This window comes from Peromyscus leucopus, chromosome 5 (assembly GCF_004664715.2).
Source record: "Peromyscus leucopus breed LL Stock chromosome 5, UCI_PerLeu_2.1, whole genome shotgun sequence".
In the NCBI taxonomy this organism is placed as follows: domain Eukaryota; kingdom Metazoa; phylum Chordata; class Mammalia; order Rodentia; family Cricetidae; genus Peromyscus; species Peromyscus leucopus.
In genome coordinates this window covers 22,968,321-22,995,311 of record NC_051067.1, presented here as the reverse complement: position 1 = coordinate 22,995,311, position 26,991 = coordinate 22,968,321, and the positions used below count along the sequence as shown (strand labels likewise).

Genomic DNA, 26,991 nt, shown 5'->3' with positions numbered 1-26,991 from the left:
ATGGTGTCACAGGCCTTTAATTCCAGTACTTGAGAGGCAGAGGCAGGAGGATTTCTGTGAGTTCAATGGCCAGCCTGGTCCACAGAGTTGGTTTCAGACCAGCCAGGTCTACATAGTGAGACCCCACTGATAGGTAGCAGACAGACAGACAGACAGATAGAAAAAGGGTTGTAGATGTAGCTTAGTCGGCACCAGAAAGGGGGTGGTGTACCAGGCTTTTTCTTTAGGGACACCAACCAGCTCCCAAATCATAACATGGAGATTTCTTATTAGTTATGAAATCTCAGTCTAGCTTAGGCTCCTTTCTGGCTAGCTCTTTTAACTTAAATTAACCTGTTTCTCTTTATCTACCTTTTGCCTCTGGGCTTTTTACCTTTCTTTCCTTCTCCTTGAACCTAGATTTCTCCTCCAATTAATCTCCCTGCCTTCTAGCCCCACCTATCATTTCTCTGCCTAGCTATTGGCAACTCAGCTCTTTATTAGACCAATCAGCTGCTTCAGGCAGGCAAGGTGAAACAGATGCAACACATCTTCAAATAATTAAACACACATTCTTACATCATCAAACAAATGCAGCATAAACAAATATAACACACCTTTACACAGTTAAAGTCATATTCTGCAGCATAAACAAATATCACACATCTTTGCGTAGTTAATATAATAGTCCACAACATGGCACAGAACTTGGATGAACATTTCCGTATTTGACCTATAACAGTTCTGTGGGTGGGGAGCTCACTGTCATCATTCTACTAGTGGGAAACCACACTCAGGGTGATTACAGGACAATCTAAGTCACCTAGTCAACCTCAAGGACAGCAATCAAACCCCAAACCCACAATTCTGGTTCTAGGGATCTCTGTGGCACTACATTTCAGTGCCCTAAAGCTGAGTGTGGATTCCAGTCGTCAGCATCTCCAGTCCAGAAGACAAACACAGACACCAACAAGAGGAGAGTGTTCGGATGGATTCATTCTTGTGTACTTCAAACTGAGCTGAGTCACCAATACAACATTAGCCCTTTTCTATTTTGTTCTTAACAATTCTTGTTATTTTGTCTCTGTCGTGTGTGTGTGTGTGTGTGTGTGTGTGTGTGTGTGTGTGTATCCTGTACATATGTGTTCATGTCTGAGCTTGTACATGTGGAAATCAGAGGTGGATGTCATGTGTTTTCCTCAACCACTCTCCACCTTCACTTTGAGACAGGGTCTATCACTAAACCTGAAATTCATCGATGAGCTACACCTGGCCCCCAGTGCACATTACAGATGCATACTGCCATGTCTGACTTTTATGTGGGTGTTGGGGATCAAACTCAGCTCCTCATGCTGTGTGGCAAGCACTTTCCTGACTGGACCAGCTCCCTAGCTCTACACTATTTGTTGTTGTTGGTTTGTTTGTTTTTGAGACAGGGCCTCACTATGTAGCCCTGGCTGGCCTGCCGCTCACAGAGTTCCTCTGCCTCGGCCTCCGCAGTGCTGGGGTTAAAGTTGTTCTCCACTACACCAGCAGTCTTTAAACATCTTAATGACTTCTTGTCAGATACTTAGTTGCCACAAAAGAGAAAAGAAAAGGAATGAGGAGGAGGAGGTGGAGGAAGAGACTACGACAGTATGACAGACATGTGCAATTGAGTTGGATTTATGTAAATTGACCTTGATAATGTGTATGACCTTGATAATGTGTATCAATCATTTTAGGAACTTACGGGAAAATACTGATGTTCCCCAGAGAAGAGAGCCTGTCCCCAAACTCCACCATCAGTTCCTGAGTGTTTCTTGTCTGCCAACTTGCCCTGTCGATTTCAGCCTTTCTAGCCTCACAGTCATGTGAGCCAAGGACTTAAAAAACAAAACAAACAAAACAAAAAAGGATCTGAACTAGAAAAAACAAAAACAAAAACATCCTTCTCTGTACCTTTGTATTGTTCACACATAAACATGACACACACGTGTGCACATATATGCGTGCAAAGGTGGCTTTATACCCCAATAGCCCCATTTTATGTTGTAAATGTGTTGACAACACCTTTACCTGAGCACCCTAGGTTAGCAACACACTAGAAGACAGCAAGCCACCCTTGGGTGGCTTTACTGGGAGCTCAGGTCACTGTCCAGTATCATAAAAACTAGTCCCTGGGTATTTGAGTGCAAGAAAAGGACAAATTCAAAATCAAAACCATGGCTCCTACTGAATGCTACTGTTTTCACAGCATTGTAGAGTCAAAAAGCTGTAAGTTGGAGTGTGCATGTGTGCATACATACAAATGTCTCCCACTGGTTCTGTTTCTCCAGGGAACACCCACTAATATGGACCCTTTCTGCATGGTGCTGTTTCTGGCCTGAACTGTCCAGAATTCCACAGTTCATTAAGTGGTCCAGGGATTAGGCTCTGGTGGGTCTGATGCTAGAATTATTCAGATAAAACCTCAGCCTGTCTGGCTGAGGTTTGATAAAGTATTGCTCCAGCCATTTGGTCACAGGGTCTTGATTGACAGTTGAATTGTCCTCCACAGTGGGATAGCCCACCATGGCAAATGTCCAATCAAAACTGGAGAATTTGCCATTTGTAACAGTGGGCAGCTACAGAATGAGTTTCTTACTTAATTTAGACTTTCCCTTAGGAAACATTAAGAAAGTTATTGGTCACTGGGAATTCAAGTTCTATGTGTCTGGACTTTGTTGGATTATTTACCTTTTTGGACATATTTACCTTGTTTACTTTTGTTGGATATACTTACCTTTTTGAGAACAACTTGGAATTTATGTTCCCAGCCCAAGAAATCCTCAAATCCGACTGTGAGGTGTTACCAGCTAGCAGCCAGCTTTGACCTACAATCTATGACAAATTCCTGAGAATCACCTTGAATTTATTTCCCTGGCATTTGCACAAACTGACACAGGTCACTGGGGACACGGATTATTCTGTCATCGCTTGCTACTCCCTTGGTTCAGTGACCGCCTGGTGTAGCATTTCACAGACTCAAGGCACCTTGTCCTCATCAGAGAACTGGATTGCCAGGGTGTCCCAGCCATACCAGACAGTCATAGACATTTACATGAGGAACTGGAATGCTGGTAGCCACTGAATAACTAGCATCAGAGTAAGGACTACTGAACCCACCAGATGGGTTAGTGAACACACACTCTTCCATAGATTAACTTTGTATGTTATCAATACTCTTTTATTCAAACAGATTCAGCTTTGTCAGCACAGAAAGCATAAGGCTTCACTAGTTGAAATGTGTCTAAAAGAGGTGATGATTTCAATGTGTTCACTGTACAGTGAGTTGTGTCTTATCCGCAAGTTACAGGTCCGAACTTCTGTCCTGAGTGGCTCATGAAACACAGAAACTGTCTGCTGTTTGAAACGCCACCTACAGTAAGGGTGACAGTGTGTCCTCCTGCCTCTGCCTCCAGAGTGCTGGGATTACAGGGGTGTGTTGACACAAAGCCACAGCTCTTACCTCAAAGGAAATGAGAGATAATTTATTATGGAGCTAAATATAAGTGAGCATGGGCTCAGGTTGCCCCCAGTAGCATGTTCCAACCTGACAGTAGCAGTTTCCTGAAGTCTCTATAGTAACAGAATAAAGGAACTCACAAATCAAAGTGTTTGAAAAATATATTTGCAGAAACACAGGTAGGCAGGTTGTCCAGTAAGGTAGAAAAATATTTTTATGGGTCTAAGGGGCTACTTGATGACATTCTTGGCCTTTGGGGCAGTGGAAACTCGGGGTCTGTTTGTACATTCCCAAAGGATTTCCTTAATAATAAGTAATAAATGGCTGCTAAGGGGATAAGGTCTCAGATCCAGCTTCAGACCTGCCACATTCCAGCTCTCAACATCACAGAAGTTCTCACCAGTCAATCAACGCTGTGGAGTCTTTAACGCAGGTGAGGCTTTGCCTTTTCTTCCTGGGAGCTTCAGTTCACAGGTGTCAGAGCATCCCAGGTGGTGGAGGAGTCCTCTTGATTTACAGATTCACCAGCTGATTTATGAGAAAGCCCACAGGGTAACAGAACACTCGCTAAGTTTCAGACATTTCTCTCCAGGTTTCCATTCTGAAAATACTTAAACAGCCTCTCGATGCAGTCCACGGCTGTGTGAAATTCCCTAACAGTCTAAAAGGAAAAGGTTATGATGAATAAGAATAGGAGCCTTGGCTGGTAAGCTAAGGGAAGTCAAGTCTGTGCAGTACAGGCCTCCATCTCGTTTATTTGTTCATTTGGGAGACTCACACTCCCAATAGTCTATGTGGTGTGACAGGTTTCAAAACGCTGGGCAAACTTCCAGCATCCTGTCTATCATGTCCCACTGATATCCTCAGCTCACCCTTATGCTAACTCTGATATATATATGTATATATATATATGTATGTATATATATATGTATATATATATACATATATATATAGTGAAACAGACAAAACAAAACATACAAAATGAATCATCTCAACAATTGCCCCTTTGCATGTATTTTCTCGCATGTACTCCATTATCATGGTGCCTGTACCCTGAAATCCTTCTAAAACTCCTCACTGTCAAAGTTGAAAGGCTGTCCTGCTCTATCCAAGTAACCCATCACTGAGCCCATCCCAGACAGACACACATCCCAGGCGTCTGCTCCATCTGTCCTGGGGGGATCTGTCTCTTGAGGAAAAGCCAGGGTGGGTCTGTTGACCTGACAATCTCCCGGAAGTTTCCCAGGGGCTCTCTCTGAAGGAGAGGCTGCCTGGATGACTGCATCCGGAGGGTCTAAGGCTTGTGGATAGATGGGCATCGGCAGGTTTTCAGAACCACAGGTGCAGCTGGAACGGCTGCTGACCTCCTGCATGCTGTCACTGTGTTTCAGAGCAGGGTGCTGGTAAGCCTGGTAGGCCACTGTGGTGGTGATCACGGTCTGCAGGGCCTGGGTACCTGCTGGTGGCACTGGCAGGTACCTGCAGGGCAGCTCTGGGTTGTAATAAGGGCACGTGGTCACAGCCTGGCATTGCCCATAATCAACCCTCTCTTCAAGGCCAGGTTTCCCATGTGCAGGTTTCCAGCCATGATATTTAGCTGTGAAATCCAAGCTTCTCTCATAGCTGCCGTATGAACTGACATTATATTGTAGTGAGTTTAGATGAACCCAGTCTGTGTCATCAGGGATACTGGAAGAATCTTTATACAGGGTGGGATATGGACTTGAACCTGTACCCACAAGACCTGCCAATTCATAGTTCCAAGGTGGCCTGGGCAAATAGATGCTTGGGTTTGAGTATTTCTGAAAGGGTAGTGTTACATCTCCCTGAAAGGTGGTCAGGTCACAGGTGACTCTGTGAACATCAGAGTTTGGGAAGGAAGGGCAGGGCTGCCCTGTAATAGGGAAGCTGGCATCAGCAGTCACGTCAAACAGTTCTGGGGGTTCCGGGACAGGCATGTTGTTGAGGTTTCCACTGCAATCCTGACTGCTTCCTACCTAAAAAAGGCACAAATACAGACACAGAACACACGACACATCCCATGACATATAATACGTAAATGATGTGAACATCGTTATCTAAGGCAACAGCCAGCCACATAAATAAAATACACCTGCAGCTGGACTCTGTGTAATGAACCATGTCCTACTAAGGTTTACAATTTGGGCCTGGGGTCCAGAGGTTGCCAATGGATGTACTGAACAAGGAAGGTCTCTAATAGCCGGGCAGTGTGGGGTTGTGCAATGGATGTACCTGTTTTCATCCGTGTGCTCCTAAGAGTGGAGGCCCAGGAGACATGCAAACCTGCCTTCGAATCCTGTCCCTGTCCCTCCTAACCAAACTGGTGTTTTCTCTGGATCTGGATCAGCATTTTAAATACAGGGCTTAGATGTAGCCAGCTCTTCCAATGGGTTCTGTAACCCTGGAATGCATGAACTCTCAGATCAGCGCTTGGTATGTGGGAGGGCTTGAACAATGTCAGGGGCTGCTCTGCTCATGCTCACTGCCTGCTTGGCTTGTTTTGGTGGAAATGCAAATTTGGTCAAGTTGACTAGGGAAAACTTATCTGTTCCTTCATAAACACTGCTACTAGTGCTTGGATCTTGAGTGCCCCCAACGATCCATGTGTTTTAGGCTTGGTCCCCAGGGTGACACCATCAGGAGATGGTGGACTCTTAAAGTGGTGAGGTCTAGTAGGAGATTATCGGTCACTGGGGGTGTGTCCTCAGCAGAGGTATTGGGAATTGGCTCCTTCTTTTTTCTCTTTTGTTTCAGGTGATGAGGTAAAAAGTGTCTCCCATCATGCACTCCTCACTCCAAAGTGGGGCTCACTGGAACCCAACTTAAACTTCTAAAACCATGAACCTCAACAAACCTATCCTCTCTGCAAGTACATTGTCTCAAGTATTTTGTTACAGTAACAGAAAACTAACACAAAATGCGAAAAGCCCTCTCAAGGATGCCCTATTAATTCAGTGTTGATAAGCACATATAATAGTCTCTCCTGGAGGTAGACGGGCCCAGCAGTGGCAGCCGACAGGGATACTCAGACCCGGCGGCAGCCAGCAGAGACATTCAGGCCCAGCGGCAGCCCACAGAGGTAGACGGGCCCAGCGGCAGCCTGCTGAGGCAAACGAACCCGGTGGCAGCAGCCGACAGGGACATTCAGGCCCGGCGGCAGCCGGCAGAGACATTCAGGCCCAGCGGCGGCCCACAGAGGTAGACAGGCTCGGCGGCAGAGACAAGCAGACGCAGGTAGGCCTGCAGCAGCCCGTGGAGGTAGACGGGCCCAGCAGCAGCCCTCTGAGGTAAACGGGCCCGGCGGCAGCGGCCGACAGGGATATTCAGGCCCGGCGGCAGCCGGCAGAGACATTCAGGCCCAGCGGCGGCCCACAGAGGTAGACAGGCCCGGCGGCAGAGACAAGCAGACGCAGGTAGGCCTGCGGCGGGGCCCGTGGAGGTAGACGGGCCCAGCGGTGGCAGCCGACAGGGATACTCAGACCCGGCGACAGCCGGCAGAGACATTCAGGCCCAGCGGCAGCCCACAGAGGTAGACGGGCCCAGCGGCGGCCTGCTGAGGTAAACGGACCCGGCGGCAGCGGCCGACAGGGACATTCAGGCCCGGCGGCGGCCCACAGGGGTAGACAGGCCCAGCGGCAGAGACAAGCAGACGCAGGTAGGCCTGTGGCGGCGGCCTGTGGAGGTAGACGGGCCCAGCAGCGGCCCGCTGAGGTAAACGGGCCCGGCGGCAGCGGCCGACAGGGACATTCAGTCCCGGCGGCAGCGGCCGACAGGGACATTCAGTCCCGGCGGCAGCGGCCGACAGGGACATTCAGTCCCGGCTGCAGCCTGCAGAGACATTCAGGCCCGGTGGCGGCCTCCAGAGGCAGACAGGCCCAGCAGCAGCTGACAGGGAAATACAGGCCCGGTGGCAGACTGCAGAGGTAAACAGGCACAGGGACGGAGACAAGCAGACGCAGCTTGGAACAGGGACGCCCCTAACCCCAACATCTGGGGAAGAAGCTATCTCGGTGGGTCAGAACCAGAACGAATCTGAACACTCCGTCTGAGAACAACCCAGGGCCCAGCTGCTGATCCTGTGAAACCCAACAATTTGGAGGTGTTGGTGAGACTACCCTGCTCAGCTGAAACCCATCTGGGAGAGGATTCAGATGCCTACAGTTTAAAGTCTGAGGAATCAAGATCAGCTGAGGAGTTGACAAATGAACAAAACGTGACCTGGGAACACAGAAGAAGGCACTACCCAGACACCAAACCAGATCACCAGAATCATAAGTATATAATTCACCGATCGAAATCAGCTGCCCCTGAAGAAATAGCCCAATAGCACCAATTTAACCAAGAACCACTACTAAACCAAGACTAAAAATTAGAACAAGAGAGGCACTCTCAGACACAGACACCACCTGCACCTCACAGAGGAAGAGATGAGTAGACGCCAGTGCAAAAATACAAGCAACAACATAAAGACCTATATGGCAACATCAGAACCTAGTGATTCTACACCTGCAAGACCTAAACATACCATGACAGAAGAAACAGAAGAAATCAACCCTAAAAATGACATTAAGAAGATGATAGAGGCCCTTAAAGAAGAAATAAAACATTCCCTCAATGAGGAAATAAAAACTTTCCTTAAAGAGGAAATAAAAAACTCCCTTAAAGAGGAAATAAAAAACTCCCTTAAAGAGGAAATAAAAACTTCCCTTAAAGAGGAAATGAAAAACTCCATTAAAGAGGAAATAAAAAACTCCCTTAAAGAAATGGAAGAAAAAACGAACAAAAAATGGGAAGAAATCAAATCAAGCCAAGAAAAAGCAATTAAACAGATGAAAGAAACATTCCAAGATCTGAAAAATGAATTTGAGACAATAAAGAAAACACATGCTGAGGGAATGCTGGAAATAGAAACCCTGACAAAACGAACAGGAACTACAGAAACAAGCATAACCAACCGATTGCAAGAAATGGAACAGAGAATCTCTGACGCTGAAGACATGATAGAGAAAATAGATTCGTCAGTCAAAGAAAACAATAAAGACAAAAAAGTCCTAACACAAAACGTCAAGGAAATTTGGGACACCATGAAAAGACCAAACCTAAGAATAATAGGGATAGAAGAAGGAGAAGAATACCAACTCAAAGGCACAGAAAATATATTCAACAAAATCATAGAAGAAAACTTTCCTAACCTAAAGAAAGAAATACCTATGAAGATACAAGAAGCTTACAGAACACCGAATAGGCTGGATCCAAAAAAAAAGTCCCCTCGCCACATAATAATCAAAACACTAAACACACAGAATAAAGAAAAAATATTAAGAGCTGCAAAGGAAAAGGACCAAGTAACATATAAAGGCAAACCCATCAGAATAACACCAGACTACTCAATAGAGACTATGAAAGCTAGAAGATCATGGACAAACCTCATGCAGACACTAAGAGACCACGGATGCCAACCCAGACTATTATACCCAGCAAAACTCTCAATCACCATAGGCGGAGTAAACAAAATATTCCAGGATAAAACCAGATTTAATCAATACCTGTCCACAAACCCAGCCCTACAGAAAGCACTAGAAGGGAAAATTCAACCCAAAGAAGCTAAACACATCCATGAAAAATCAAGCAATAGATAATCCTACACCAACATACACCACAGAAGGACAACACAACACAACCAAAAAAATAACAGGAATTAACAATCACTGGTCATTAATATCCATCAATATCAATGGTCTCAACTCACCTATAAAAAGACACAGGCTAACAGAATGGATAAGAAAACAGGACCCATCCATATGCTGCATACAAGAAACACACCTTAACTCCAAAGACAGACACTACCTCCGAGTAAAGGGCTGGGAAAAGGTTTTCCAAGCAAATGGACCTAAGAAACAAGCTGGTGTAGCTATCCTAATATCTAATAAAATAGACTTCAAACTAAAATCAATCAAAAGAGACCAGGATGGACATTACATATTCATCACGGGAAAAATCCACCAAGATGAAGTCTCGATTCTAAACATTTATGCTCCAAATACAAAAGCACCCACATTCATAAAAGAAACACTACTAAAGTTTAAAACGCACATCAAACCCCACACATTAGTAGTGGGAGATTTTAACACACCACTCTCACCAAAAGATAGATCTACCAGACTGAAACTTAACAAAGAAATAAAGGACCTAACAGATGTTATGACTCAAATGGACCTAATAGATATCTATAGAATATTCCATCCTAACACAGAAGAATATACCTTCTTCTCAGCACCCCATGGAACCTTCTCAAAAATTGACCACATGCTTGGACACAAAACAAATCTCAACAGATACAAAAAAATTGGAATAACCTCCTGTATCTTATCAGACCACCATGCCTTAAAATTAGAACTCAATAACAACAAAAATTATAGAAAACCCACAAACTCATGGAAACTGAATAATGCCCACCTGAAACATCAATGGGTCAAGGAAGAAATAAAGACAGAAATTAAAGAGTTCCTAGAATTCAATGAAAATGAAAGTACAACATACCCAAACTTATGGGACACTATGAAAGCAGTGCTAAGAGGAAAATTCATAGCTCTAAATGCACACATAAAGAAGATGGAGCAATCCCATACCAAGGAATTAACAGCACAACTGAAAGCTCTAGAACAAAAAGAAACAAACTCACCCAGGAGAAATAGACGCCAGGAAATAATCAAATTGAGGGCTGAAATCAACGAAATAGAAAACAAGAGAACAATACAAAAAATCAATGAAACAAAGAGTTGGTTCTTTGAAAAAATCAACAAGATAGACAAACCACTAGCCAAATTAACCAAAAGGCAAAGAGAGAGCACCCAAATTCACAAAATCAGAAATGAAAAGGGAGACATAACAACAGACAATGAGGAAATCCAGAGAATCATCAGATCATACTTCAAAAACCTGTACTCCACAAAAATGGAAAACCAGGAAGAAATGGACAATTTTCTGGATAAATACCAAATACCAAAATTAAATCAAGACCAGATAAACCATTTAAATAGACCAATAACCCCTAAAGAAATAGAAACAGTCATCAAAAGTCTCCCAACTAAAAAAAGCCCAGGACCAGATGGTTTCAGTGCAGAATTCTACCAGACTTTCAAAGTAGAACTAATACCAATCCTCTTCAAAGTGTTCCACACAATAGAAACAGAAGGAACACTACCAAACTCTTTTTATGAGGCTACAATTACCCTGATACCCAAACCACACAAAGATGCAACAAAGAAAGAGAACTACAGACCAATCTCCCTCATGAACATTGATGCAAAAATACTCAACAAAATATTGGCAAACCGAATCCAAGAATACATCAAAACAATCATCCATCACGACCAAGTAGGATTCATCCCAGGGATGCAAGGATGGTTCAACATACGGAAATCAGTCAATGTAATACACCATATAAACAAACTGAAAGAAAAAAACCACATGATCATCTCCCTAGATGCTGAAAAAGCCTTTGACAAAATCCAACACCCCTTCATGATAAAGGTCTTAGAAAGAATAGGAATACAAGGAACATTTCTAAACATAATAAAAGCAATTTATAGCAAGCCAACAGCAAACATCAAATTAAATGGAGAGAAACTCAAAGCGATACCACTAAATTCAGGAACAAGACAAGGCTGTCCACTCTCCCCATATTTATTCAATATAGTACTAGAAGTTCTAGCTAGAGCAATAAGACAACAAAAGGAGATCAAAGGGATACAAATTGGCAAGGAAGAAGTCAAACTTTCACTATTTGCAGATGATATGATAGTATACATAAGTGACCCCAAAAACTCTACCAGGGAACTTCTACAGCTGATAAACTCCTTCAGTAAAGTGGCAGGATACAAGATCAACTCAAAAAAATCAGTAGCCCTCCTATACACAAATGATAAAAGGGCTGAGAAAGAAGTCAGAGAAACATCACCCTTTACAATAGCCACAAATAATATAAAATACCTTGGGATAACACTAACTAAACAAGTGAAAGACCTTTTTGATAAGAACTTTAAATCTCTAAAGAAAGAAATTGAAGAAGATATCGAAAAATGGAAGGATCTCCCATGCTCATGGGTAGGTAGGATTAACATAGTAAAAATGGCAATCTTACCAAAAGCAATCTACAGATTCAATGCAATCCCCATCAAAATCCCAACACAATTCTTCACAGACTTGGAAAGAAAAATACTCAACTTTATATGGAAAAACAAAAGACCCAGGATAGCTAAAAGAATCCTATATGATAAAGCAACCCTTGGAGGCATCACCATCCCGGACCTCAAACTCTACTATAGAGCCATAGTAATAAAAACAGCTTGGTACTGGTATAAAAACAGACATACGGACCAATGGAATCGAATTGAAGACCCTGACATTAATCCATGCACATATGAACACCTGGTTTTTGACAAAGGAGCCAAAACTATACAATGGAACAAAGAAAGTATCTTCAACAAATGGTGCTGGCATAACTGGATGTCAATATGTAAAAGATTACAAGTAGATCCATATCTGTCACCATGCACAAAACTCAAGTCCAAGTGGATCAAAGACCTAAACATAAATCCAGTTACACTAAACTTAATAGAAAAGAAAATAGGAAGCACTCTTGAACGCATTGGCACTGGAGACCATTTCCTAAATAAAACACCGACAGCACAGACCCTGAGCACAACCATTAATAAATGGGACCTCTCAAAACTGAGAAGCTTTTGCAGGGCAAAAGACACAGTCAATAAGACAAAAAGACAGCCAACAGATTGGGAAAAGATCTTCACCAATCCCACATCTGACAGAGGACTGATCTCCACAATATATAAAGAACTCAAGAAACTAGACATCAAAGCACTGAACAGTCCAATTAAAAAATGGGCTAAAGAGCTAAACAGAGAATTCACAAAACAAGAACTACAAATGGCTGAAAGACATTTAAAGAAATGCTCAACATCCTTAATCATCAGAGAAATGCAAATCAAAACGACTCTGAGATACCACCTTACACCTGTTAGAATGGCTAAGATCAAAAACACCAATGACAACCAATGTTGGAGAGGATGTGGAGCAAAGGGAACACTCCTCCACTGTTGGTGGGAATGTAAACTTGTACAACCACTGTGGAAATCAGTATGGCGGTTTCTCAGAAAATTAGGAATCGAACTACCTCAAGACCCAGCCATACCACTCTTGGGCATATACCCAAAGAATGCTGATACATACCATAAAGATACATGCTCATCTATGTTCATAGCAGCACTATTTGTAATAGCCAGAACCTGGAAACAGCCTAGATGCCCATCAACGGAAGAATGGATGAAAAAAATGTGGTACATATACACAATGGAGTACTACTCAGCAGAGAAAAACAATGAAAGCATGAAATTTGCAGGCAAATGGATGGAACTAGAAAAAATCATCCTGAGTGAGGTAACCCAAACCCAGAAAGACAGTTATGGTATGTACTCACTCATTGGTGGATTCTAGATATAAAATGAACAATCAGACCACAACCCATAGAACCATAAACGCTATATATATATATAGCATGGAGGTCCCTAGGACGACTGTGGCTTATAATAAATTTCAGTTTTACTCAATTATTGAAAAAAAATAGCCAAATGAATAGAAACACATGAACTATGAACCAAAGGCTGAGGGGCTCCCAGCTGGATCAGGCCCTCTGAATAGGTGAGACAGTTGATTGGCTTGATCAGTTTGGGAGGCATCTAGGCAGTGGGACCAAGTCCTGTGCTCAATGCATGAATTGGCTGTTTGAAACCAGGAACTTATGCAGGGACACTTGGCTTAATCTGGGAGGAAGGGACTGGACCTCCCTGGACTGAGTCTACCAAGTTGATCACAGTCCTCGGGGGAGGACTTGTCCTGGAGGAGGTGGGAATGGAGGGTGGGCTGGGGGTAAGGGGAGGGCGTGGGAGGGGGGAGAATAGGGGAACCCATGGCTGATATGTAGAATTGAATGGTATTGTAAAATAAAAAATATATATCACAAATAAAAAAAAAATAAAATAAAAAAAAAATAGTCTCTCCTAAGCATAATTTTGCTTTTTTGAGGTTTCAGTTTTGGGTTAATAACCCCCCTCCCACCTAGTGGAACATTTTGAAAATAAATAGCTCATATAAGTTTAAAATAACTTGAATTATAACGAATTGCTACAATTGTTCTTTTGTTTTAATTATTAATCCACTGGCATACTAGTTTACAAATTAAACTTTATCTTGGTGTGCCTGTGTAGGGAAAGCTACAGGATGTTCAGGGCAGATTCAGGAACTCACTGAGAGATAATTGTGCTCTATATTTATCACTGTGGGACAACTGCCTTCTCACAACTCAGCAAGCATCCTGACGTCATCGCCTGGAGGACCACTTACCTATTTTAAAGGAGGGATTGGAGCCCTGAGCCAAGTGTTGATTTAATGACATTTGTTAGAGACATGCAATTTTCATACGAAATTAAACCTTTGCAATTGATACATGGCATTCATCTTTCAGTTAGTGATCAGTTATCCTGGAAGTAAACACAGACCCTGGGGGGAGGGGTCAGTGGCCATTACCTGAGGCTCTCTGGAGCTCCTTTTCTGGGGTTGGTGGAAAGAGACCATCTGCCTCTTGAAGGCACTTCTTCTAGCTTCTGTCTCTGACTTACTCTCTGGTCTGGGGTGATCGTGGACCCCTTTGGCCTGTGTTAAGGAAGACATTGAATTGTCTATCTGTTTCTCTAGGAGGAAGGCAGCTATGCTGGGACGATGCCTTTCCAGGATTGCAAGTTGTTTGTTTGTTTGTTTGTTTTTAATGTTTCTTCAAAACTGCAAAGCATTATTCAAAATCAAACAGCATCAATACTAGACATCTTAGCTGGCTGTGGTAGTTCATGCCTGTTATCCCAGTATTTGGTAGGCTGAGGTAGGATGTTCACAGTATGTATGAGGCCATCCTGGGCTACATAGTGAGTTCTAGGCCTTCCTGGGCCACTTATCAGGACCCCGTTTCTCAAAGAAAAAAAAAAAAGCCAACAAGGACAATAGTTATCTTAAAAGGCAGCCAGCAACCCACTTATTCTCTCTAATCAATGTGACTGGGTTCATACATCTGGCCCTTAAGAGCACACCAAGCCATGCAAGGCAGCATACTGCTGTGATTCCAGCACTCAGATGGCTACGGCAGAAAGATCATGAGTTCAATGCCAGCTTGGGTTACCTAGCAAGTGCCAGGTCAGACTGAGTTGTGCAGCCCGACCCTGTCTGGGAAACAACAAAATCTAGTCAATAGCCTATCACTTGATTTCTAGGAAACTAGTGAGCTTACCGGGTATCTGTGGTTTAATCTCCAGGCCAGATAGCTGGCAGTTTGCTCCATGTTGTATGACAGAAATACTTAGTACAAATGGTGTTTTGACCTCACTTACCTGAAAAAAGATTGCATTGCCATCAAGTCGCCAGAAGTTGGTGACAGGGTATCCACTGTGCCCTCGGCAAGGAACCAGCTCCAAAGCTGAGTGACAGTTGGGACAAGCTTTCTCTGCAAATCCCAGAAGGAGAAATGTTAAGCTCAACCCGCAGCCCGGAACCTTCTGAAGGAAGCAAGGGGACATCAGCTGGGAACGGAGAACCCAGGGTTCCAAAACCACCCTTCCCGAGCTGCTGTCCTGGCCTCACTCTGCTGCTTCAGCCTGGCCTTGTCGCAGATGGCTGGCCGCAGCTGCAGGTGTGAGCCATCCTGCAGGGCACAGGCCTGTGCGCACACCACCACGCCCAGGCAGGACTTCTTGAGGATGTGGCCATTGTGGTTGTTGGTGTTGCGCATGGCCCAGCCACTCAGGTGGCGCTGAGCCTTCTTCTCCTGGCTGCTGTAGATGAAGCGCACATAGCCATCAGGCCACTCCCGGAAGTGGTCAAAGTGGGCTGGTTCCTGGGGAAAGATGGTCCATAGAAGAGGGCTTAGGGAGCCAGAATCACAGGCACCCTGCCTTTAACTTCCTCCAAGCAGTGGAAGATAAATCATAACTCCAGAAATCTTCATAACCCCAAATTATTCTAGTATACAATTCCAGTCACCAGCCACATGCCTGACGGATCCAAAATAATGCATGTAATAAATGTCCTTTTCTATATAATTTCAACATTAATTTTTTTTGAAGCAAGCTATTGTCTAGCCCAGGCTGACCTCACTATATAGCTGAGGGTGATCTTGAACTCTTAATACTCTACATTTTGAGTTATGTTAGGTTATGGGTTGGGTGTGTGTTGCCACCTCTTGGCTTTCTTCATGCACTGAAAGATGAGAGTGCATTTTAATTCCTGAACTTCACAGCTCAGCATTAAGGTCACCACAATGTATATAAATGGTATTAAAATATAAAATAAACATTCTGGTTTTGGAAAAGCTGTTCTTTGTATCTATAGACAGCTCACCCTTTCTAGACAACAGTCCATATTTAAATTGATGGCCCAAATCCCCAAGATAGAGGACATGCTTCAAGTTAATCTCTTCCAGGAAAAATGGACACAGAGCATATCACAAAGGTAAGCTAACGACAAGGCTCAAATGACTAATTTCACATATTTTCTCCCAATGCATTGAATTGAATGCAATTTTGGGACATTTTCTTATTTGCATAATATCAGATGATATAAATCAAGACAAAATTAAACTATTTACAGCTGACTGGCTGCTCTAAAAATAAAAGCTTTCAACTATTTGCCACCATTCTTTAATTGAAGATTTATTTTATGTTTGTTTCTAACGGTGTGTGTGTATGTCAGTGTGGGGTATGTGTACCTGAAATTAGGTTTCGTTGCCTCTAATATGCTGGCAGCATACACACACACACACACACACACACACACACCCTATACAGGGTGACAGTAGATCTGAGGGAAATTTGAGGTTGTTATCTGGTTTCATCACTTGATGACAGGACAGTAGCCTGAGACTAACAAAAATTCAAGGTCTCTCTCAAGGTCATATAACCAGTTTGGCTCACTCACCCAGTTAGTCAGAAGGGTTAGAATGATAAGCTTCTCGTGTGTGTGTGTGTGTGTGTGTGTGTGTGTGTGTGTGTGTGTGTGTGGTCAGGGAGGGAGAGAGAGAGATTGTTTTGTTATTGCTGTTTATGCCTCAGTGTGCCTGTCCATTCTCACATGTTTGATAAACTCCTGGTTAAGAATCAGACTCCCTAGGCCAGTGACATGAGGTAGCAGGTAAAGGTACTTGCCATGCAAACCTGACCATCAAGTTAAAACTTGAATCCCATGGAAGAAAGAGAGAACTGACTCATGACCTCCACACAGACATCATGGCATGCACATGTCTGCATGTACATGTACACACAAGACATCCACAAAAAAAAGCAGATTCCCAAAGAAAGTAAAAATAATTGCTGTTCACTCAGAAGTCTACACATTTTTGAGGTCATGTTCTTATTGCATCGTTGGGTTTGATTCATTTCAAAACACAAGATTAGATTGTTTCCTATGGAGACTCACAGCGACAGAAGACAGCAACAATGGGACATGCGTACTGTGGTCTATTTTCAGAACAGTTGCACCGTGAGATGCTAAAGGAGGCAAGCTGAACACAAGCAAGTCAAACTCTCTACACATAGGTGCATAAAAATAATGCTGAACTCTACCAGAGGCTACACACCTTGCTCACACAACTCCGGTTTCTGAGTATTATCTGGCACAGCCTAGAGGCCACATAAATGCCAAGTCTCAAAGCCTGAACCAGGACTCTACTGGAAGGCCACCTTCACAAATGCTAGGGAAGCAAATCTTCTCCAGCCCCTTAGGGTACATGTGCACACATGAATACTACACTATATACACACACCACACACACACACTTGCAGGGATGACTTGAAAGTCACTAGTTTTGATCCAAACACGAATTGCTGTGTTCATTGCCTGTACTTGGCTCTGATAATGAAGAACAAATTTACCCTGAGAGGATGATCGCGTCACTGTTAGGGAAGTGAGTGTGGGACAAGAATGGCTTCACAGTTGGTGGAGGACTTTCAGTAAGTCACTCCAGTCTGGACATTGGTTTGAGATTCCAGTCGCCTCCTAGTGCTTGACTCGGCCATGAGAATCAGTAGTACTTACATTTGCTGAGTTTTTTCCAAAACTTTCTTTTGAACTTTGAATAAGTGAGTAAGGAGTAAGACTTTTTGTTGTTTTGTTTTGAAATGAGGTTTTGTTAAAGAGTTCAGATTGGCCTTGGATTTGTGGCAATCCTCCTGCCTCAGCCTCGAAGAAAAAGAGACTGTTTCTGCATTGGTTCAGAGAAGGAGAGAGAATACATAGCTTGGCCTGACAACTTAGGAACATAGGTCTGTATTTTTGTAGATTTTAATGTGTTTCAGAGAGGTACAAGTAAATCACTCTAAGTAGAAACATCTCTAAACTGACCTCTGCTTTCTGTAGCGTCCAACTTCCCTCCATATCTGAAGAGCCTCAGAAGTGTGTGTGTGTGTGTGTGTGTGTGTGAGAGAGAGAGAGAGAGAGAGAGAGAGAACACTAAGGACCCTCAGAAGTGTGTGTGTGTGTGTGTGTGTGTGTGTGAGAGAGAGAGAGAGAGAGAGAGAGAGAGAGAGAGAGATATCTAAGGACCCTCAGAAGTGTGTGTGTGTGTGTGTGTGGTCTCAGCATGAATTAACTTGCAGCTTCCCCTTTGGCTGGACAGTGTCACATTTTACCCAAAGCACAGTATCTTCCTCACCTGAGGCATCTGCGGATCATTGATGTCCCACGTGAGTTTCATCCCATAGGAAAGCACAGAGTCTGCGTCCTGTGTGGTGTCTGCCGGCATCTGCAAGGGCCTCCAGGACTCTCTAACCAGGATCCTGAAAGAGAAAAACAAGGTGACTCCTTCCCCAAAATGAGAAGTAGGCTGAGAGAGGTGAGTGAAATGAGGAGGAGGAAAAGGAGGAGGAGGGAGGAGAAAGGTGGAGGAGGGGCAGAGAAAGACACACACAGAGAGGGAGGGAGGGAGAGAGAGGAGAGGCCGCGGTGCTGAAATGTCTCCCTCTGAACGCTAGCATCTTTAAGCAGGTTAAACCGGACCCACTCCGCGGCTCTGCCTCTCTACTGGGCCACCTCTCCAGCACCTGCAGCCACAGCAGTCAGCAGCAGGCTTCTCTACCTAGGCAAAGCCAAGAACGCAGGGGCGAGTCAACGTGAACTGCTGAGCGAAGGAAAACTGAAGCCGAGAAGCTGGCGACCGGGAGCAAGTGGAGCAGTTTAATTTATGCTGAAAACCAAAACCGACTGTGTGTCATCTTCTCTGCGGGTTCTGGAGAGGGCTTGGATTGAGGCTCTGGAAGCAAAGGTTTCCATCAAGTCTCTCCAGAGCTTTGCGCGGTGGGGAAAGTGAGAGAGACTGGAGAGCCAGCAGCCCAGGGGCCCCTGCAGCCTAGGGGCCAGCCTCCTTGGAGCTCTGGGTTCTTGGAGCAGTTGCGTTCTCAAGTCTGTGTTCTGTGGTTCGGTCTGAGAGTAAGTTTAGCATCCCAGTACGTTCTCAAGCCTAGGCTCACTTCAGGCTGGGGCAGTCCTGACCACCGGGAAAAGTCCTGGGAAGTGAATCTGGAGGTTGGGGTCAGATGACCCTGGGATAGACGGACAGGGAGGGAGGAGAGTAAACTCTGCCGCTGGAGCTCCCAGCCCAAAGAATTTCCTCCCTCTCTGCACCCGCTCATGCCTTTACCGCTCTCTCCCTCTCCGCTCTCCCTCAGCACCCATAGTTAAAGAGAGAGACCAGGGGTTTGTGAGTTCTCAGTTGCCACCCATAAGAACACCCTTGTTAAAACAGACTGTACGGCCACTGTCGCTACTACTCCTAGGAGATCACCTTTATCCTCAGCGGCTTTGGAGGACCCGAGAACGTTGTCTAGAAGGCTGAAAGCCCACCCACCCCCCCCCCAACCTGAGGCGACTTCTCTCTTTCGTCTTCTCTCTCTCTCTCTCTCTCTCTCTCTCTCTCTCTCTCTCTCTCTCTCTCTCTCTCTCTCTCTCTCTCTCTCTCCTCTCTCTCTCCTCCTCCTCTCATCTCCTCCCTTCCCCTCCCCTCCTCGCTTGCTCGCTCGCCACTGCAGAGCGGGATCCCAGATCGCGAGCAAAGGTGGGCTTCCGAATCTCTTCCCCGTGCTTGCTTTGCAGCTGGCACTCTTCCACTGTCGGTCTTAGCCGAAACAAACGAATACATAAGTAAGTAAATAAATAGATACGCGAGTAAATAAAATAAATAAACGAACAAAACCCACTGTACGGGTCGCTGTTAGCGGAGGTGTTGCCGGTTCAGGTCCGTTCTGGGGTGCTCACTGGAATCTCAGACCCAGCAGGGCAGCATGGGTCTCCCTCTGCTTGATCAGAGCCAGGCCGGCGCCTTCTGCAGGAGCAATGCCCGCTTCTGTGCAAACTTCGAAAGAGCTGGTGCTTTTTACCGCCAGGGTTTCTGTGTAGAAACCTCAGGAAACAGGGATCTTGCACGCTCCTGGGCCTCTACCTCCCAGTGAAGAGCTTGCTTGCTAGAGAGGGTCAACTCAACAGAAAGCCTGCGGGCCAGTTCGGACCACCGGGAGGAAAGAGATGGGGGTTAGGGGTTGGGCACCCGCTGAGAGCTCTTCCTGGGCTTGCTTCCTCTAGTTCCAAGCTGGATTCTTGTTTTAAATACGGAAAGTCCTAGCAGATGAAAGATTTGTTAACTTCAGAACGTTTCACCGAAGTTCTTTTCTAAAAATCGCCCTCACCTTACTGAGGTGTGGTTGGGGACAACGAAGTGTCCCCGCTTTCCACTGCGCCCTCCTGTTACTGCCTGTGAGGGCCCAGGCAGCTTCTGCCATTCAGTTGCTTTTTTTTGTTCGCTCGGCTTTCAAATTTTAGTGTAAACCATTGGCTGTGTGAAAACAAGTTTAAACCTCACTAAAAGTGACAGCTTGAGACAATTTATGTTTTTGAACATATTAAAATAACTTCAAAAACAGCCATTTAACACGACCTCGGAAAAGGTATAAAGATCAATTTCTGGCCATACTGCAAATATTGTTAGAATGTTTTTCGTCTCTATTCTTTCGAAAGATTCCTAGAGCTAATCCTTCAAAAACATAAATGATGGGCCCATGAGTCAGTTTAATGGGTACAAGCACTCACTAAACAGGCCTAAAAGTCTGAGTTAGACCCTGCAGAGGGCAGAGGGAACAGACTCCCGGGACTGGTGCTCTGACCACCACACAAACAGGAAATGTAATTTATACGTTAAAAGACGATTAATTTGTTTGGGAGGAGGGAGGAAACAACACCCCCCCCCAACATACTCAGCCCAGGGTGACGGTACAATCCTGTAACCTCAGCAGCTGAGAGAAAGATCCAAGAGAATCAAATGTTTGGGGCCATAACAGGCTACAGGAGACCCAGTCTCAGAAAACAAAACAAGAAGGTTTTTAGTTTGTGAAGAATTAAAACACATGGTTCAGGTTGCCCTATAATGGTGTATGGGTAAAATACATTAGTAAAAGAAGCTAATCAAAGTGAAAATATAAATAAACTACGGTGTATTGATGCCTGTCGTGTTGCTTTTAATAACTTCTCAAGATTGAGATGGATTGCCACTGTAGGGTTTGGAAGTATATAATCTCTCCCAAATTCTGAAAATGATGTTTCCTGTCTAATATTTCAAAATGAATTTTCATCTCTGAAGCACATTTAGGTTGGGTTTGGTTACCCCTTTTTCGAGACTGGGCTTTCTTTCCTGCTACAGTGTTTGCATTGACCTAAGATACTCTGCGTTGGTTCCTGCCCGTCACATTCTTGATCACTATTTAATCCGAAAGCACCTGTGAATTTCAGGAAGGAGCAAGTCTCTCAATTTGCAAAGTTTAGGTTAAAATAGGCAAATTAACTACATCGTCTTGGCATCATATTTTCTAGGAGCCGATATGTTCAGTACTGGGTAGATAAATGGCCAGGCTTGCAAGTTTGGGCTTATTAACAGGGATTGTAGATACATGCGCGCAATATGCTTTTTGTTCATGTAGGCAAATGTTTTCTGTAAGCATCACAGCATAAAATTGTGTCTGGTTGTAATAAAAGTCAGGCTTTACACAAGGAATGTTTAGAATGTAGGAGGCATTTATTTATTTATTTATTTATTTATGTGTGTGTGTATGTGTGTGTGTGTGTGTGTGTGTGTGTGTGTGTGTGTGTGTGTACATGCCACAGTGCTATTTGGAAGTCAGAGGACAAGTTACAGGAGTCACTCCTCTCTCTACCATCTGGATCTTGGGGATCAAAGTCAGGTCCCCAGGCTTTGTGGCAGGCTGAGCCACCTCTCCAGCACTGTGTCCTTAAGAAGAAAACCATAATACAACTTATTTTTGTCGTGGGGCTAACATATTTGGTCTCTCTTCAAAAAGCAGCCTGTCCTTAGAACACACACTTAGGTTAAAGAAAGTGGTTGAAAACTAAGCTATTAAAAATCTGTCTCTCGGGTGGGTCAAGTCTGTAATCACAGCACTGTTGAAGACTGAGTTAAGAGGTCAGCCTGGACTACATAGTGAGCCTAAAAAAATAGATATGATCTTTCTTCCTTTGACTAAGGTGCCATATAACACTTTATTTTGTGGTATCAGGGTTGTATTCCTAATGTTGGGTCCAAGTCTGGTTCAGAGGGGCCACACCACTTTTTGAAGGAGAATCCCTTCCCAGGGTGCTTTTCTTTGGTCAAGATGAAGCAGGGAGCCTATCCTGGTGGCTCACACTTTAATCCAGCCTTCTGAGAGTTCGAGGCTAGCTTGGGGTACAGAGTGAGTTCCAGGTCAGTCGATTGTGCAGAATGAGACTCTGAAATCAAACCAAGCTCAACCCCCGACCCTCATAGTGACTCAGTCTAGCAACTTGGTCAGATTCTAGAGGGCAGTAAACTTCACTGGCTTCAGACACAACGGTGCCAGTTCAAAACCTCCGACCGACTCCTGCAGGTGCACACTTTCCCTGCTTTACCCGCATTCCCTGCACCTGTGTGCCCAGGCGGCAGGGCAGCCCGACCTTGCTGTTACTTGCGTGCTTTCTAGAATCACAAAGCCCGGGAGGGAGTCTAGTAGAGATCCGTAGCAGGTTCTTTCAATTGGAGTTCCTGGAGAAGAGTGAACTCCAAGAATCACCTGCTACCGATTCTCCCTTTGATCTCAGCGGGGATCTTGGGCTAGCTGGGGAGCGAGCTGCGCTGCGCAGTTGGGCGCAGCAGACACTGGGGCAGCAGTGTCGTTTGAAGCCTCCAGATGCCAGCGGTGAGTGACATCGGGGAGAGGAGGTCGGGAGGCCGAGGGAGCACTATCATCGCCGCGCTCCTGCTAGGCAGGCCCCACTGGCACAGAGGCCCAGCACCGTTCGTTCGGCGGTCCAGACAAATCCTTGGGGATACCGGGGTACCTTGGGGTGCAACAACCTCTTGGGTTTGCTTGGCGCTGGCTGTCAGCATTCAGGAAGATGGGGAAACAACAGGGATCCTGATCCCCCTCTCAAAAAGCCACTGGGGAGGGAAAATGGAGAACTGGAACTCCGCAGCTCTTTTGAGAGCACTATTCAGCGCTTTTCCTGACGTGCGCTTCTACAGACCTCTTTCTTTCCCAGTCCTGGTCACCCAGCCACCGGCAAGGAAAGAACAATCCTGGCGACAGATAGGGTCTTAATACCCCTCGAGCTCCCACTTTTACCTGTCATTGGTTAGCACGCTGGTGAAAAACAAGTCTAGATGGACATGGGTCTTTGACGTCTTCTGTTTATACGTAATGATGGTAAAAATATTGCAAAAATACACTTGACATTAGGGATTTTGATTAAATTCCTACAAATAGGACTGTTAACCTAAAGTAGATTTTCTTTAGTTTTGCCGTGTGTGAGACAGGGTCTCATTTGTCCAGACTGCTGTAGGTTCTCCACGTAGCTGAGGATAATTTTGAACCCTTGGTCGACCCCCCAAGTAGTGGGATTACAGGAAGTACCACCGCAGCTGGCTCCAGCATGACTTAAAAAGAGCCATTTAGCAGAGATTTACTTTGTGTACCCCTGTACTTGTCCATGAAATTGTAAGAGACTGGGGGCTATGTGTAAAAGCAGAACCATCAACCAGGCACCGCCCCTTGATGAAAATGTACCAGCCCACTACAGGTTTGGAAACTTTCCTGTGCTGTGGCTATTTAAACCTTGACATTTCACTATATAAGCCCGAACTTTGTCACAAATAAAAGGAGCTTATGTTTATCCTGTAGGGACATTTATTCAGGTCCCCACGCCCGGCTCCCCCCCCCCCCCCGTTTGTGAGATGGTGCTTTGTTTCCTCAGACCACGTCCAAGGAGATAACATTAAAAAATAACCCACTCTCTTATCTAAACCTATGATTAGTGATATGTACAGACAACAAAACCTGTTCAAAAAAGCTGCGTAAACTTTTATTTTTAGAACTTGAAATGAGTTTTTTATTCCTCTTTTCTTTTTTTGGTTTTTTGAGACAGGATATCTTATTTCCTTTTTTAAAGAACATCTTTTTATTGTACACAGAAAAACAAAAATCCTCTGCAGTCTGTTAAGGAGGATACTGGAACAGGCAAGACCCAAGGTGCTTTCTGGGTAATGATAAAGTTTATTTTCTATTCTATATGTGTTATAGTTGGGAGTTCTGGGTGGCTCCTCAGCCCCGTTGTTCTTAAGCCTGGAGCAGAGAAATCCTGGCTTACTCTACTGTGGTATCACATGCTAATCATACCTGGGGGACTTTCCAGAACCCTACCGTAAATTATCCTGTGTCTAGCATTTATTCCGAGTAGAAGTAGCCAGCACTGAAGACAACAAATTCAATGCCTATCCTCAAGGAACTTAGGCCCCGCAGAGAGCCAAGCACCAGCTGCCCAAACCTGATAGAGCAGGGCTGTAGGGCAGGAAAGCACCTGGCCTGCTCGGTTTAAGGCGGTCCTGGAAGCCCTTCCTTTCAATTGGTACTGAAGAGAAGGTGAGGCTCAGGAATCCTGACATAACTGTGTGCAAAAGCCTGAGGCAAGCAAGGCCTCACCTTATTCTAGATGTTAGCTTTCTTTTTCTCTCCTCTTTTGTTTACTGACCCTTAACCGGTGAGCCTAGGCTTGAAGATTTGGTTTAGACTTGGGTGCTTTCACCTGTTTACCCATAAGTGAAGAGTGGTTTTCCTTAAGTCCATCATTGTCGAACCACAGGGAGTCTGAACTCTAAGAAACCCCAAGGAGACACAGCTGCTGCAGGGGCCCCACTGACCCCACATCTAGAACTTTTGTCTGGTGCTAATGAATGCTCTGATGTTTTGATAAGTGATTATCAATAGACACTACTATTTTCTAGTTCCCATGTCTAGACCTTTTGTCTAAAGCTAATGAAAACCAATATTTTGAGTGATTGTCAACAGACATTTTGCTATTTTGTAGTTCAAGACTGATGTCTTTATTGTATTTTTGCTTTATATTATCTCACTCTGAGTTATAATTATTATTTGCAGTAAGGATGTTGGCACAGAAGGTCTTTCTCATGCTAGACAAGTGCTCTACCACTGGACTATATCCCCAGCCACAAAATTACATTTATTCATTTCTTTAGTGGTGCTGGGCCTTGAACCCAGGACCCTGGCTGTGGTAGGTGGAAGCTCTATCATTTAGCTACATCCCCAGCTCTCACAGAATTTTTGTTGAGTATACCATTATTTTAAAATATTGATATAAAATGAATGTGCTTTGGAAAATTAATAATCCACACACCATCTCCTTTCCAGCTTCAGTCTCTTGTCAATGATGCATTCCATGGCAAAGGATTTCACATAATAGAAGAATATCTGCAGCAGAAAGAGAGTCACATGCCTCAAAAATACAACCATCTCCTCCTACACCATATTGACAGACTGATAAATGAGGCGAGTGGTTTGATTTGTTTTGAGGCCTGAAAAGCCAATGTGTGCACAATGGGAAGCATTCTGAAGTCAGTGTGTTTTGATGCCTAGGAACTGGATAAAAATGAGTTCTGGAATTGTTCCCTGCTGCTGAAATGTATCCAGAGATTCTTCAAAGATGACCCAGACCAAGAGGAGCCCTTGCTAATTCAGCAGGGACTGATCCCAAAGATAAGTGCACTTTACATTTAGGAGGCTTGGGGCCCTTTAGAAAATCAGGGTGAGGGGTTGAGGGTGCTGTCCAAGAGTGAAGCATGTGCCTAAGGCGTGTGAGGCCCTGGGTGGGGGTGGAATCAAATAATAACTAGTATGCTGGCATTGTGGGGTTGCATGATTTTAATCCCAGCACTTGGAGGCAGAGGGAGGAGGATCTTTGAGTTAGAGGCCAGCCTGGTCTACAGAGTGAGTTCAGGACAGCCAGGGCTACACAGAGAAACCCTTTGTCAAACAAACAAACAAAACAAAACAAACTCCAAACAAAAAGCTACCATGAATTTAATTAGATAGTTTGATGTTTTTTCTTCTTTTGAAATCAAATTTGAAAAAAAAATGGAGTCCAACCTTGTTGCTTCTGTCCCATAATTCATGTTGGACGTTTCAGTTGTCATTATATCTGAAGTTCTGGGGGATTGAACTCAGACTCTGCATGTGCTCGGTAAATGCTCCACTATTGAGCCAAGTCTTCACCCCTCATGCAGAGCATTTTGAGGAAATATGGAATCACATAGTTGTGTAATGAACAACCACTGTTCTTGACAGGCCTATGTGTGGTGATGGCATTTTGCTGGCAGAGAGGGAACAGGGTCGGCTGTAGACCAAGCTGGTCTCAAACTTGCTAACAGGGTGGCCTTGAACTTCTGCTCTCCCAGCCTACAGCTCTTGAGTTCTGGGCATAAAATGTAAGGCTTTCTGCATGATACAACTAAGTTACTTCCCAAGACCATCTTTATTTTTAAAATTGTGTGTGCGTGCGTGCCTGTGGTACCCAGAGGTACCAGATTCTTTGGAGCTAGAGTTTATAGGTGGTTATGAGCTGCCAGACATGGGTGATGGAAACTAACTCAGGTCCTCTGCAAGAGCAATTGTTCTTCCAACTGCTGAGCCATTTCTATAGCCCTCTATATATCAATATCTAGATTTTTTTTTTCTGAGACAGACTTTTGCTATATAACCCCAGGCTAGCCTCAAACTTATAGCAGGCTTCCTGCCTCAGCCTCCTAAGTGCTGGGCTTGCACACAGATGTATGCTGCTAAGCTCAGCTAGTAATAGCATGCTAGTTTCAGAGACTTTGGGGAAGATGAGGTGACCAGGGATCTGGCTCTCTGAGTAGACTTCCTGAACATGATCAAACATAGAAAGATCATAAAAAACTTCCCATTGATCTTGACACACCTCTCTCTTCATTCTTCTAAATCCTCAGTCTAAAAAAAAAAAAAAAAAAAAAGAGCCAAGATATTTTTTGCTTATCCAAGTTTCATGAGTGACAACATTTTACT

The 26,991-nt window shown here is 44.4% G+C and overlaps 2 protein-coding genes across 2 annotated transcripts in view; one reads left to right on the top strand and one right to left on the bottom strand.

The window, feature by feature from the left end:
• Positions 1 to 4,448: 4,448 nt before the first annotated feature.
• Positions 4,449 to 18,369, bottom strand: Gcm2 (glial cells missing transcription factor 2). Its single transcript, XM_028867779.1, has 5 exons — positions 18,255 to 18,369; positions 15,191 to 15,443; positions 14,941 to 15,053; positions 14,090 to 14,215; positions 4,449 to 5,463 (listed from the first exon to the last, which is right to left on the bottom strand). Exons 1-5 carry the CDS (start codon positions 18,342 to 18,344, stop codon positions 4,531 to 4,533), a joined length of 1,515 nt encoding a protein of 504 aa, XP_028723612.1. The 5' UTR covers positions 18,345 to 18,369; the 3' UTR covers positions 4,449 to 4,530.
• Positions 18,370 to 22,806: 4,437 nt separating this feature from the next.
• The window catches only part of Sycp2l (synaptonemal complex protein 2 like), a 56,984-nt gene continuing 52,799 nt past the window's right edge, over positions 22,807 to 26,991 (top strand). The window contains exons 1-4 of the mRNA XM_037206445.1: positions 22,807 to 22,953; positions 24,087 to 24,155; positions 25,321 to 25,458; positions 25,546 to 25,665. Of these exons, the coding sequence (XP_037062340.1) occupies positions 22,807 to 22,953; positions 24,087 to 24,155; positions 25,321 to 25,458; positions 25,546 to 25,665 (474 nt within the window). The remainder of the gene's footprint in view (positions 22,954 to 24,086; positions 24,156 to 25,320; positions 25,459 to 25,545; positions 25,666 to 26,991) is intronic.

Coding starts and splice junctions, on each gene's coding strand:
- Gcm2 (XM_028867779.1), bottom strand. CDS start 18,344: ATGCCGGCAGACACCACACAGGACGCAGACTCTGTGCTTTCCTATGGG. Junction 15,444..18,254: donor ATGATCCGCAGATGCCTCAG/GTGAGGAAGATA, acceptor ATCTTTCCCCAG/GAACCAGCCCACTTTGACCA. Junction 5,464..14,089: donor GGAGCTCCAGAGAGCCTCAG/GTAATGGCCACT, acceptor TGCCTTTTTTAG/GTAGGAAGCAGTCAGGATTG.